The sequence below is a fragment of the Ictalurus furcatus genome, chromosome 20 (genome assembly GCF_023375685.1).
Source record: "Ictalurus furcatus strain D&B chromosome 20, Billie_1.0, whole genome shotgun sequence".
Taxonomy (NCBI): domain Eukaryota; kingdom Metazoa; phylum Chordata; class Actinopteri; order Siluriformes; family Ictaluridae; genus Ictalurus; species Ictalurus furcatus.
The window spans coordinates 23,225,373-23,239,711 of NC_071274.1; the positions used below are offsets into that span (position 1 = coordinate 23,225,373).

The 14,339-nt window shown below is 41.9% G+C and overlaps 1 protein-coding gene across 2 annotated transcripts; it reads right to left on the reverse strand.

The window, feature by feature from the left end:
- Positions 1–382: 382 nt before the first annotated feature.
- Positions 383–7,863, reverse strand: LOC128624498 (uncharacterized). Of its 2 annotated transcripts, none has more exons than XM_053652194.1 (7): positions 7,291–7,863; positions 3,992–4,081; positions 3,634–3,789; positions 3,135–3,227; positions 2,410–2,424; positions 1,371–1,472; positions 383–1,257 (listed from the first exon to the last, which is right to left on the reverse strand). In XM_053652194.1, the coding sequence occupies exons 1-6, from the start codon at positions 7,385–7,387 to the stop codon at positions 1,375–1,377; spliced, it is 549 nt and encodes a 182-aa protein (XP_053508169.1). In that variant the 5' UTR covers positions 7,388–7,863; the 3' UTR covers positions 383–1,257; positions 1,371–1,374. The 2 variants fall into 2 exon arrangements, with proteins under 2 accessions (XP_053508169.1, XP_053508168.1); XM_053652193.1 differs by having other exon boundaries at positions 1,363–1,472.
- Between the last annotated feature and the right edge of the window lie 6,476 nt (positions 7,864–14,339).

Consider the following 14,339-nt stretch of genomic DNA (forward strand, 5'->3'; position numbering starts at 1 on the left):
GACACGTCCCGCCTCCTTGCGCTCGGATTGGGTAGTACGATGTAACTATTCGGAGAATGATTGGTTCGTAGTTTGGAGTATCCAATCCCTGCACAGGACGTGAGAATTTACAAAAACGGGTAGTACAAAAACAAAGCAGTAATGGTTGTTGTCCGACCAATGATAAGGTCCGGGCGGAATCTCTGACCTAATGACCGCTAATTAGGTTAAAATATTCAAGATTTCATGTAAAGATTTTATGTCATACGAACACAAAGGTCATAGAGTTTATTTTGTACTTTTCAACTTATCGGGGGGGAAAAGTGCACACATTAAAGAACAATATATTTTTTTATCTTGTGCAATGTTGTGCAACCGATAATTCTTCCGGGTGGAACAGAAACCAGTTCCTCATTGATCATCGATTTCAGTCTTCAGTGTTGTTTCAAGTGTCGCAAAAAATACAAAAATATGCAAATAAATATGGAAATACTCCAAATTAACTCGTTTATCTAAAAAAAAAACAAATTCTGAGTGTTTCTTTCGAAAAGTGCTTTATTAGAAATATTAAGTATATTATAGTGTAGACTTGTTTTAAAAGGAAATAAAAAATACATTTGAAATAATTTGAACAAGAAAAAAAACAGTGAATGATGTGTATAATTAGCATTAATTTTTAATGGAATCAAAACAGACAGAGTATAGTTTAGCATTCATTCATGCTTATAATGTTTATAAAGCCTTCTTTGTGCTTTAATGATTCACCGATCTTATCTTACAAGTGCAGGACATTACATCATGTTGTGTACATTTGTGGCAGTCAGAGAGTCTGAGAGAGGGGAAAAAAGTAATAAATACATTATACTGATTTACTTTCCCACAATACGGTTAACAAGACAAATAAACACTGCAAGTCTGAAAAGTTCAACTTCAACTTATTGATGAAAAAGATAAGAAATAGAGAGTTCTTCCCCTACAAAGAAAAGAAGGAAAGACCCTTGCAGTTCTAAATAAGTTGCGTTAGAGCAGAGTCTGTTTGGAATGGAGCCTTAGAATGAAAAATGCTGTAGTAAAGAACACTGATGAATTCTCAGTTTGCATTTCAGCTGTTTTGAGTCCTGTACGACTTTCAGTGCAGCAAGAAAGCGTTACACACCACCGTGTATTCTTGAGCCACTTGGAAGAAGTGTGTGTGTGTGTGTGTGTGTGTGTGTGTGTGTTGCAGTAAAAATCCTTTCCTTCTCCAAGACGAGCTCTCATCTGGACACGCTGTAAATGCTGTAGGAGTGTAATACACTGTTATTTTACACAGAAAGGTTGTAATCTGCACCATATAATATAGTTAATATAATATAGTTTAACACAGTATACTATCACTCTCACATCTTCACCGTGTCAGTAGGGAATTTTAGTCTCTGGAGGTAGAAATGTTCCCGGATTCGTCGTCTTCTCCAGAGAGTGAGCTGGATAATGAATAAGAGAGCCTAAAACACCTAAAAAAACAAACAAACATAAAAGTGTATATATATATAAATATGTGTGTGTGTGTGTGTGTGTGTGTTCTTTGTGTTTATTCAACACAGATATCATTAGCACAACACCTGGTAATGAGACAGAACTGTAATTGTCCTGTACGGCCACCAGAGGGCGAGAGCGTCTCTCTGAATCAAGCTCTGAATAATTCTCTTTTTTTTTCTTTTCTTTATTACTTTAATAAAGTTTCAATCTCAAACAAGCCAAAATATAACTTTTACGCTAGGGGGATATGCAATTTTCATGTACAATCTTTACAAAATAAATAGTAAATTATTGAACAGCTTTTTGTTAAGTTTGAATTGAGTCGCTGTGTCTCACCTTTAAAAAGAAATCAAACATGGACTTATTACCTAACAGTGTACACTTATGATTATGAAATTTAGCTAATAATACGTTCGTGATTATATGCATGTACATATCTTTATGATTTTTTAGGAGAGCAAGCAACTCTTTCCTTATATTAATATTTTTTAAAAAAAGTTCATGAATATTTAAATAATGAAAGCAAAAAGGTTTTTTTTTCCCCAGAAAGATTTTATAAAACATACCAAAATATATATACGATCACCTATCTGTCTTAGCCGTAACACATCATATATACAAACCACACACACAGTATTCACACACACTGTTTAAAATGTTTATCTCTGTTGACGTGGGAAGAGATTTTCAGGATCCGTCTCCATCAGGACGGTTTATGTGGATCTTCACTACGATGACAACAGACCAGAGATTCTCCTCTAAATGTGCTTATAAAGATTATAAGATGGAGCAGGACGACGGGCGTGAGGTGAGAGGTCACGGGGAAGGAGTGCACGCTACAGCTGAGCTAATCTATAACCTCGCGTTAATGTTTATACTGCAGGAGAAAATGATTGAAAAACTCGTCCTCACCTCCAGCCTGAGACTCTGAAGTTCACAGGAATCACAGAACAGAACAGAAAAGAAGGAGAGAAAGAGAGAGACGTTAATGTCATGACCTGCGATAACATCGCATCGCATCACTGATGACATCCGCCTGTTCAGTGAAAGGAAAAGATTTCATGCACAACGCGCTTAACAAATACCAATTCATATATGAAAAAAAGTAGATTACTGCAGGGGGTGCCAATACTTATCACAATATTGTTTAAAAAAAATAATACTATCATTCTACTGATTGGGTGGGGCTGAGGGTGGGGGGCAGAGTCAGGTAGATAGACAAGGAGAGCTGAGGGGGTGGAGTCAAAGAGATGGATAGATAGGGACCTGAGGGGTGGAGTCAAAGAGATGGATAGATAGGGACCTGAGGGGTGGAGTCAGTGGATGTATAGATAAAGAGAGCTGAGGGGGTGGAGTCAGTGGACATTTAGTTAAAGAGAGTTGAGGGGCGGAGTCAAGTAGATTGATAGAGAGTGCTCAGGTGGTGGAGTCAGTGGATGTATAGATAAAGAGAGTGGAGAGGGCGGAGTTAAGAGGATGGATAGGTAAAGACAGCTGAGGAGGTGGAGTCAAGTTGATTGACTGATAAAGAGACCTGAGGGGCGGAGTCAAGAAGATGGGTTGATAGAGAGTTAGAGAGAGTTAAAGGGGAGGGGTTTGAGGGGGCGGAGTCAGTGAGTGCTCCTGCTGTTACTCACCTTGTCTTTTAAACATTGTGAAGCTGAGCAGAAGAAGAGTGATGAAGATCGAAGCTCCTACGAGCGGAGTCACAACAGACAACACAGACAAGTCTGAAACACACACACACGCGCACACGCACGCACGCACACACACACACACACACACACACTTAAACTTAAAGCAGATATTTTATTTCTGATCTTCCTGCTTTTGGAATCTAAGACGTATAATTCCGACGTTGTGCTGCTTTCACACACACTGGTGTATCACAGGGTTTAACAGAAGACTTCACACTGAAAGCCTCGCACTTCGGAATGTTAACGTTGGAAAAACACACAACGGAGACGTAGATAAAGTTCTCATGACTTCAAACGCGTGGAAATACGAAATTCAACCGTTTTATTCGAACACATTATAACTCCTCACGCTGATGTGGAATCCAGTGTGTATCAGCGTGAGCGCTTCACCTCACGGCCGTAACACACTCATAACACTCGTAACGCTCTCGTAACACACCTCCTGATTCCTTCTTCCTGCTGAGATCCTCCACCAGCTTCACACACTCGTCCTCCAGCACCTCTCGCTCGCTCTCCTTCACCTCAATCACTGAATCGTTGATGTTGAGCTGAACAACACGCCGGCACTCACACACACAGACACATGTCAGATTTACTAAGAGTATAACACACACACACACACACACACACACACACACATACACAACAGAAATGTTAGATTCATTAAACCTGTTCATGTAATAAACACACACACCTACAAGATGTTAAATCAACATCTACAGCATTGCCTCGCTCTTCGTGTTTGTTTAACACGTTTAACACATTTAACATTATTACAGGAGCGTAAAGGTTCGTACCCGAGGACGTGGGTTTGTTCCTGATGATCCACAGTGTGTTAATGAGTCGTGTGGTGTTGACGGCGTTCTCCACAGGCTCACACACGCAGCCTGCACACAGAACCAACACCAACACCAACACTTAGTCGTGTCAGGTTGCCACCATCATAAATAATTACTACAATCCTTTCTGACATTCAAACACTTTACTGCTGGGTTCTGCTTAAAATCCTCAAGAGCAACGGAGGAACCTGTCTGACACACATTCTCATTCTTCTTGTGGAAGCAGGGGCGTGGTTGAGGGCCGGGATTGTGAATGGAGGGCGGAGCCAGAGAAGGTGAGTGGTAAGGAACACATACCTGTGGGAAATCTTGCTAACGAGTGTTCTGTGTTTTAGTGAACAGCGACGAGGGTAAAGAGGAGAGAGAGAGAGAGAGAGATAGAGAGGAGAGTGAGAGAGAGAGACGAGAGAGAGGAGAGAGAGAGAGAGAGAGAGAGTGAAAGAGAGACGAGAGAGAGAGAGTGAAAGAGAGACGAGAGAGAGAGAGTGAGACGAGAGCGAGAGAGAGAGACAAGAGAGAGAGATGAGAGAGACGAGAGAGAGAGAGAGAGATGAGAGAGAGAGAGAGATGAGAGAGAGAGAGACGAGAGAGAGAGAGATGAGAGAGATGAGAGAGAGAGAGACGAGAGAGAGAGAGAGAGAGAGATGACCATCACAGAGCTGCGGGTGTAAGTGTGTTTCCTTGCTGAAAAGCGGAAGCAGAAATGAAGAGAATAAAGAGCCCTGTTGAATTGTGCTCAGCCACGTCTTCATTTCTGACCCAACCCAGGAGTTCTGAACACTGGCTGAGATTGTTGAGTCCCTCGCCAGCCTACACCAGACCCAGCATCAGGCCCTCCTCAAGCTGCTCCGAGACCAGGAGCCGCACATCCGGGTCAAGCTCGAAGTCCAGACGGAGGACCAGTAGGTGCAGGACGACCCAGAAGCATTCCTGGATATGTTTAAGCGTGCCACTGAAGCATAGGTCTGGCCCGATTCCAAGTGGGTTGCCCGCTCACTGCCAGCAGAATGGATCCAGAATGGTGGTGTATCTGGAGCTGAGCACAAAAACACGTGGGAAATCTTGGTCTGTGTTTAAGTGAACGGTGACGAGGATAAAGAGGGGAGAGACCAGTGCTGAGAGAGAGAGAGAGAGAGAGAGAGAGAGAGAGAGAGAGAGAGAGAGATGACCAGCACAAAGCCGTGTGTGTTTAGTGAGCTGTAAAGCAAAAGCAAAAACAAAGAGAATAAAGAGCGCTTTTGAACTGTCCTTCAGCCTGCCAACTGCTTCCTCATTTCCACTCCAACCCCGGAGAACAGTCACACTCATAAACCTACAGCATTTCAACTCTTGCAAGCTGCTGAAAGCTAAAAACCAGCTCGCTAACAGGTGTATAGAGTCAAGCGCACAGCCGTGCACGCTCTTTAGACACATGCTGGCAGTGAGACGGGTCGTAACGAGGAGCTCGGTGACTTTAAATGTGGAACCACAGGATGCCTCCTTCACCACATGTCAGCGTGTGAAGTTTCCGCTCGGCTGATTTGCCCCGGTCAACTGTAAGTGTTATTATTGTGAAACGGAAAAGCGTCTAGGGGCAACAACAGCTCAGCCGACTGCGCCATGAAGACGTGGTGTGTGAAGGTTGGAAGACGGTGGAAGAACTTGAGTGTTCTGCACAGAGCCGTGACCTCACTGACTCATCACCTCTGGGAGGAACTGAAACTGGAGTCTCCTCACATCAACATCAGCATCTGACCTCAACCCCACTAACGCTCTCGTAGCTGAATGAACACACATCCCCACGGCCACGCCCCAAAATCCCCAAATCACACTCACAAATCCCCACGGCCACGCCCCAAAATCCCCAAATCACACTCACAAATCCCCACGGCCACGCCCCAAAATCCCCAAATCACACTCACAAATCCCCACGGCCACGCCCCAAAATCCCCAAATCACACTCACAAATCCCCAAGGCCACGCCCCCAAAATCCCCAAATCACACTCACAAATCCCCACGGCCACGCCCCAAAATCCCCAAATCACACTCACAAATCCCCATGGCCACGCCCCAAAATCCCCAAATCACACTCACAAATCCCCACAGCCACGCCCCCAAAATCCCCAAATCACACTCACAAATCCCCAAGGCCACGCCCCCAAAATCCCCAAATCACACTCACAAATCCCCACGGCCACGCCCCAAAATCCCCAAATCACACTCACAAATCCCCATGGCCACGCACCAAAATCCCCAAATCACACTCACAAATCCCCACAGCCACGCCCCCAAAATCCCCAAATCACACTCACAAATCCCCATGGCCACGCCCCAAAATCCCCAAATCACACACACAAATCCCCACAGCCACGCCCCCAAAATCCCCAAATCACACTCATAAATCCCCACGGCCACGCCCCCAAAAATCCCCAAATCACACACACAAATCCCCACGGCCACGCCCCCAAAATCCCCAAATCACACTCACAAATCCCCATGGCCACGCCCCAAAATCTAGTGGAAAGTCTTCCCAGAAGAGAAAGTGGAGCGCGTTATAACAGCGAAGGGGAATAAACCTGGAACAGGACGTTCAACAACAAGCACATATGGGTGTGATGGTCAGGGGTGCACATACTTTTGGCCAAATACTGCATGATCTATATGTCATAATAGTAAAAATGCATGTTTTACACTAAAAATAATAATAATAAACTTTATTTATACAATATAGCACATTTCATACCAACAAGAGCTGAACAAAAATAAAACAGTAAAATAGGCAAGTAATAATAATAATAATAATAATAATAACAATACGGGTGGGGAAAAAGAAAAATATTAACAATATAAAAGATTTGAAATATAATATAGAATAAATTTACAGTAAATAAATGATGTAACATGGCAGTAAATACTGCTGAAAAAAGTGGTATCTGCTGTGACATTAATGAGGATCAAAACTTTAAGACTCAGTAATATTTCAATCACAGATAGAATTTTATTATTTTATATAAATATATATTTAATCATTTTAAGGACTCCTGATACTGCAGTGTTGTCTATTTTTAAACACTGAACACAGTTTCTCTTTCTGTGTCCTTCCTGTGCTCTTTTCTGTCGCTTTCTCTTTCTCTCTCTCTCTCATACACACACTCACTCACACACACTCACACACTCACACACACACACACACTCACACACACACACACCTGTGAGGTCGGTGATTAATCTTTGACAGAGAGTCCCATTAGAATTACGAAATGATTTGGTTTCTCACCTTTAAGAGGAAAAGTGGCAGAGAAATGAGAGAGGAAGAGCAGGACAGACAGGAAGAGCAACATCATCTTCATCTTCATCTTCATCTTCATCTTCATCAACACCAGCAGCAGCTCGGCGGGGTCAGAGTTTACTCTCTGCTTTACTGTTAAATCTAATGTTAAAACTTTCCCTCCCGCTTCAGAGATCTGATCTGAAACCCTGTAAATAATCGGACTCGGTTTAGTGTCTCTGCTCAGAATAAAGCTCTCTCTGTCAACTGGTTGCCAGATATTCGCAGTACTACACGTGATCGTTACACTCTGTTCTAAATGAATAAATGTTTAACTATAAAACGATAGAAAACGGCCATAAAAGGGTCTGATTTCCACATCAGCAAAATAAAAGGAAAAGAAACCAGGAATAATCCAACAATGAGGAGTAAAAATAAACAAAACAACATACTTTTAAATAATACTTGATTATTTCTTGTTTGCCCCAGATATTATATCACATTATCCTCTAATGTGTGTAAATTATAACACTGATGATGTGCAAAAACACCATCATTTCAAGTCCACTAAATCACTTCTTATTTTATGTACTGATTTTATTTATTTATTTATTTATTTATTTATTTATTTATTCATTCATTCATTCATTCATTCATGTAAAAGTTTTTCCAGTATGGCTGAAAAAGTCCCAGGCAATAAAAGCTGGTCAACACACACATGAAGCTTTAATACATCATCATAAAAACAGCATAGATTTTTATTTCAGAGCAGTTTAAACTGGAACATCACGGAATAAATATGAAGCAAATCAGAAATAAAAAAAAAATCATTTATAAAGAACCAGGAACCGACTCAAATTATTCAGTGCTTTAGATCCAAACCTGATAGAAAATAATAGTCATTATTCACAATCTGGCAACCTGTTAGGATTAAACACTACTACTAATAATAATGTTACAAAAAGAGCAAATTGGAAAAAAGGAAAGAAAGACAAAAGAAATAAAATAGATTTAAAATACAGAAACAAAGGACAAAATAGAAAACAAAAAAGTGAAGGAAAACGCCGAACCACACACACACACACACACACACACACACACACACACAAGCATCTGTTGGATGTCAATAACATACGGCAACAACTCATTTCCCTGACAAACTTCTCTCTCTCTCTCTCTCTCTCTCTCTCTCTCTCTCTCTCTGTATTTTCTCTTTCATCCCCACTCTCCTTGCACTCTTTCTCTTGTTTCTCTCTTTTTTCCTTTCATTCTTTCTTATTCTTTTTTATTTCTCTTTTCTCTACCTCTTCAACTACCACTCCGCCTATTTTGTCTCTCTTTCACTGTCCTTTTTTCAAACTCTCTCCTCTTGCTACCCCTTTCTTCATCTCTCTCTCTCTCTCTCTCTCTCTCTCTGCACCCTCTCCCTCCATTTTTCTCAGTGAATGCGAAGGTGTCAGTTTTCACTAAACCCTGTTACTGAGTTACAGAATAAGAGTCAGAATTAAACACACACTAAAGTTCAACTGCACTCCTTCATTATTCTCTCTGTCTCACTCTCTTCTGTTCTTATTCTCTTCTCTTCTGTGTCTCACTCTCGTCTCGTCTGTGTCTCACTCTCTTCTGTGTCTCACTCTCGTCTCTTCTGTGTCTCACTCTCTTATGCATCTCACTCTCGTCTCTTCTGTGTCTCACTCTCTTCTGTGTGTCACTCTCGTCTCGTCTGTGTCTCACTCTCTTATGCGTCTCGCTCTCGTCTCGTCTGTGTCTCACTCTCTTATGCGTCTCGCTCTCGTCTCGTCTGTGTCTCACTCTCTTCTGTCCCCTGCTGTGTGTGAGTGTGGATTTATATCTGCAGTAAAAGACTGGAGTGTGTGTTTGTGTTCAGCAGGTCACGAGATGCAGGTTTATGTTCCTTCAGTTCTCTCTGTTGGATGAACGTAATGTCCGGAGTCCAATAACACGAGGGTGTGTTAAAATCAACACTCAAACACACCGCGTCCTCCCAAGTGTCAGAAACTCAGCAGCTGAATAAAGCTGTGTGGAATCTACACATGAACACTAAATCCCTCCAATCGAGTTTCATAAACATGGATTTTCTTCGTACGCACGTGCGTATGTTTAACGTGCTTATAAAGTGCTAAGTGCGTTAATGACACGGCTCATTTGCATATAGCGACGCCCACAGTACTCCATAAAAGGTAAAGTGCGCAGAGAGCTGGGAGCACGAAATGAGCCATCAGGGTGAAGACTGGAAAACAGAAGTGGAGGTTATTTTTGATTCACTTCGATGCCGATAACAATATTTAATAATAATAATAATAATAATAATAATAAGCAAGCAGTAAATATTCCGTCAGCTGAGGTGTTTGTTTGCGGCTCACGGCTCCGTGCAGACACACAGAACGTCCCGTCCTCCGTTTATACGCCGCCATTTCTTTTATCAGAACTCAATGATTCATTTTATTTGTCAAAATGTTCCAGTGTGTCGTCTCGCTTTCGTTATTTTTCAAATTCTTTCATTAATGCCAATAAAAAAACGACTGGTTTTCACGGAATGTTCTGGATGGAGCTGCGAGTCCCTCAGCGAGTGATCCAGCATGAGGACGTGTTTCTGATCCAGACTCCGAAGCTCTTCTAGAAGTCCCTCTGGATAAGGGCGTCGGCTAAACGCTGTAAACATGTAAACATAAACAGTTTCAACTCCACAGGATGTTCCAGATGTTCCAGAAGTCGATCAGGTCCAGGTGTACATTAGCTGGTCCTCACCTCACACTCAGGAGCACGAGTAGGATACCAGTGTTTCTCTGAATGCACCGGATTTTCACGTGTAAACGCTCGTAAGGACAATTTATAAATAAACCTGTTCATATCCAGCTCGATAAACGAAGCCCGATGTTTGTGGAATTTATTCATTCAACAGAAAAACTTTTTAAAAGTCTTCAGAACCAGTTCATCTGGATTTTCAGCTTTTTAAAAAAATCATTATTCCATTTTTCTCTCATTAAAAATAAAGAGGTGGACTGTTCCGGACGGCAGGAGTGCGAGAGTTCTCTGAGACTGAAGTTTTAGGTTAATTGGATGAATGTGCTGATTACTGCTCGGTCCTGCAGCTCCGATCCCACGGAGACTGTCTCTCACGTCCACTCAGGTTTACTTCACATGCGATCAACAGCGGCAAGCACTCCACTTTTATACCATTTTCAAACGAGGGAGATTTTCCAAGAGGCTTTAAACCATTAAGTCCCAATGCCACTCTAGCAATAATTCAGGATAACATAGCAACACCCTAGCAACACCCTAGCAACCACCTGGAATACCCTAGCAACACTTAAATAACACCCTAGCAACCACCTGGGATAGCATAGCAAACACTTAGCAAGATTCTAACAAGCATCTGGAATACCCTAGCAACCACCTAGCAACCACTAGGAATACCCTAGCAACACTCTAGCAATCATTCAGGATAACATAGCAACCACCTAGCAACACCCTGGCAACCACCTGGAATACCCTTGCAACACTCTAACAGTCATTCAGCATAACAAAACAACACCCTAGCAACCACCTGGAATACCCTAGCAACACTTAAATAACACCCTAGCAACCACCTGGGATAGCATAGCAAACACTTAGCAAGATTCTAACAAGCAACTGGAATACCCTAGCAACCACCTAGCAACACCTTAGCAACAGTTAAATAACACCCTAGCAACCACCAGGAATACCCTAGCAACAGTTTCCCCCTTTTCAGGGTTGAATATGTATTTTATATTACTCTATTAAAAATGCTTTTACTAAAACGTATAAAATAATCTGGAATTATTTCTGTGACATGAAGAGAATCTGTAAACTGTACTGTTGTTAAATCGTAAACGAACCTGAATTCCGTGAATATCGTGAACATCAGCCTACATGTTTTCATCACGTCTCCTGTTTCTGACGTTCCTGAAGGATTTTATTTTAGGTCAATGCGGCAAATAATAATAACGATAAGAAAATAGAAGATTTAACTACGGCAAAAAGTCCGCCAGTGTCGGTACTGATGCTAGCATTTTAACGTTATTTACTACAGGTGTATGTACTTTAACACACAGCCTTTGTTTTTTTGGTTTTTTATCTGTTACGTTTTCCAGTTTTCTGTGTATGATTAAGAATCCAGAACACAAGGGGTGCTGTTAAAGGGGTGCTGTTAAAGGGGTGCGGTTAAAGGGGTGCGGTTAAAGGGGTGTTGTTAAAGGGGTGCGGTTAAAGGGGTGCGGTTAAAGGGGTGCTGTTAAAGGGGTGTTGTTAAAGGGGTGCTGTTAAAGGGGTGTTCTTAAAGGGGTGCTGTTAAAGGGGTGCTGTTAAAGGGGTGCGGTTAAAGGGGTGCTGTTAAAGGGGTGTTGTTAAAGGGGTGCTGTTAAAGGGGTGTGGTTAAAGGGATGCTGTTAAAGGGGTGTGGTTAAAGGGATGCTGTTAAAGGGGTGTGGTTAAAGGGGTGAGGTTAAAGGGATGCTGTTAAAGGGATGCTGTTAAAGGGGTGTGGTTAAAGGGATGCTGTTAAAGGGGTGTGGTTAAAGGGGTGAGGTTAAAGGGATGCTGTGAGCTCGCCACTCAAACACGAATAAGTTCAGAAGAGTATGAGTAATGCTGTTCTGAGTTGTAGTTTTGTACAGTGTACAGTGATATTTTCTGCTATTCTGAAGGCTTTTATGAGTCTTTATTTTATATGAAATTGCCACTTAATGGAGCCACTGTATGAATGTATGTCATTTCAGGCAGGAATTAAACACAGTGCATGATTATACATAATCACACATCAGTTCACCTTGTACTTCAAGTTCCATTACAATAAGGCAGCAGTGTGTGTGTGTGTGTGTGTGTGTGTGTGTGTGTGTGTGTGTGTGTGTGTCTTCATGTCCAGGGTTCAGCAAGTTCATACTTTTCACTTTACTCTCATGAAGTTACGGTCTATTAACTTCACTGTAACTGACAAACACACACAGGCCACGCCTCCTCACTGTAACTGACACTCACACAGGCCACGCCTCCTTCACTGTAACTGACACACACACACAGGCCACGCCTCCTTCACTGTAACTGACACACACACACAGGCCACGCCTCCTTCACTGTAACTGACACACACACAGGCCACACCTCCTTCACTGTAACTGACACTCACACAGGCCACACCTCCTTCACTGTAACTGACACTCACACAGGCCACGCCTCCTTCACTGTAACTGACACACACAGATTTGTCTCGCTCAGTGTTTCAGTAAACACATGTAAGTTGCAGTGAGGTGAACCTGAAGCTCGTGTGTGTCTAAATCGGGCGGCGGTTTAATTGGCAGGATTTTCAGGTTGATTTAAGTCCACCTCGTTAATCCGCACAATCTCGCATTAGGAGATTTACCCATCAGTCTGGAACTCAGTGATGTGATGCGCGCTACACCGACACTGTTTCAGCTCCTTCATGTCCGCTGGACATTTTACAAACGCCATCTTTCACTGATTCACAGCGAGGGCCGGGGCGAGACGCTGGTATGACCAGATACCGCGATAAACAAGTAGTGAGAGAGTAATACTGTTAATGTTGTACTGAACAAAGCAACATCATTTTCCAGATGTTTTACATCATTCTATCATTACGTTTGTGATGTTTAAGAAGGCGGGGCTGTTTGCAGCTCAGCCAGCGAATAAGGCAAAAATACATTTGTATATATGAATGCCAATGACGTTCTTCCATTGAAAGACACACCCACAATGCATAACCTCCCTTATTTTCATTCATGAACTTGAAGCCACACCCATATTCCCCACATATAAATACAATGACCCGCCCTCATTCCCATATATAAACGAAAACACACCCACTTTGCCATATACTATATATATATATATATATATATATATATATATATATATATATATATATATATATATATATATATATACTTTATGTGACTTGCTATTTTTGCACTTCTAACTCATTCAGCTTTGTACATGTATTCTGCTCAGTGACAATAAAGTTCAATCTAATCTAAACTCATGTAATCTAATCTAAAATTTCTAGATTGAGTATAAACATAATGATCCACCCAGTTTTCTCTACATGAACTCAAAGACGCGCCTATTTTCTGATTTATGGCCTTCAACACCGCCCCCTCACCCCACCCAGAATTTCCATAAATGAACTAAAAGACAGATCTACAGTACCATATTTACAGTAAATATAAACCCAAAGACTCGGCCATGTCCATATTTCCATGTATAGAAAAAAACACAAGGATGTCCCCACACGTTTCACACTTCTTACGCAAAAAAAGTGTAAAAGCATTTTTATTCGTTTATAATCAATGAATCATGTGATCATTCACAAAACAATCAGATCCATGTGGATGCTAACTGTCATGCAAAATGTCATGCTAACACTGTATGTACATTATTACGTTAGCATTTTAAACCATAACGTATTTTGTTCTATTACACTATTTACTAAACATTTAGACGGTTTTATTTCATCATCATGAATAGTTACAGTTATATAGTGCTTTTCTAGACACTCAAAGTGCTTTACCTACTATGGGGGGGGGTCTCCTCAACCACCACTAGTGTGTATTCTCCACCTGGATGACTTGAGGGCAGCCATATTGCTCCAGAACTCCCACCACGCACCAGCTCTTAGTGGAGAGGAGAGAGTGATGTAGTTCAGAGATGGAGATTATTAGGGGGTGATAGAGAAGGGCCAATGGGGGAATTTGGGCAGGACCCTGGGGGTTATACCCCAGTCTGAAAGATGGTGCTATTTTTATTATATAGCACCCAGTCACTATACTGGGGCCTTAGACTCCACACAGACCACAGGGTGAGCACCCCCTGCTGGCCTCACTAATACCACTGCCAGCTTAGTTTTCTCCCATCCAGGTGATGACCACACTCAACCCTGCTTATCGTCAGGGGGAAACCAGGCGAGAACTTCAACGAGATATAGCTCTGGCTAGAAGAACAGAATGGAAGTGAATTAAACACGAACGCAGTTGTGGAAAGCTCTCTTACAACGATTCCTGGAA

Bases quoted from the DNA above. Each gene is read 5' to 3' on its own strand.
- LOC128624498 (XM_053652194.1), bottom strand. From the start codon at position 7,387: ATGAAGATGAAGATGAAGATGAAGATGAAGATGATGTTGCTCTTCCTG. The intron at 4,082-7,290 runs GTGAGAAACCAA...TTCTGTGTGCAG, and splicing joins TGCCACTTTTCCTCTTAAAG to GCTGCGTGTGTGAGCCTGTG. The intron at 3,228-3,633 runs GTGTGTTACGAG...TGTGTGTTTCAG, and splicing joins CAGGAAGAAGGAATCAGGAG to ACTTGTCTGTGTTGTCTGTT.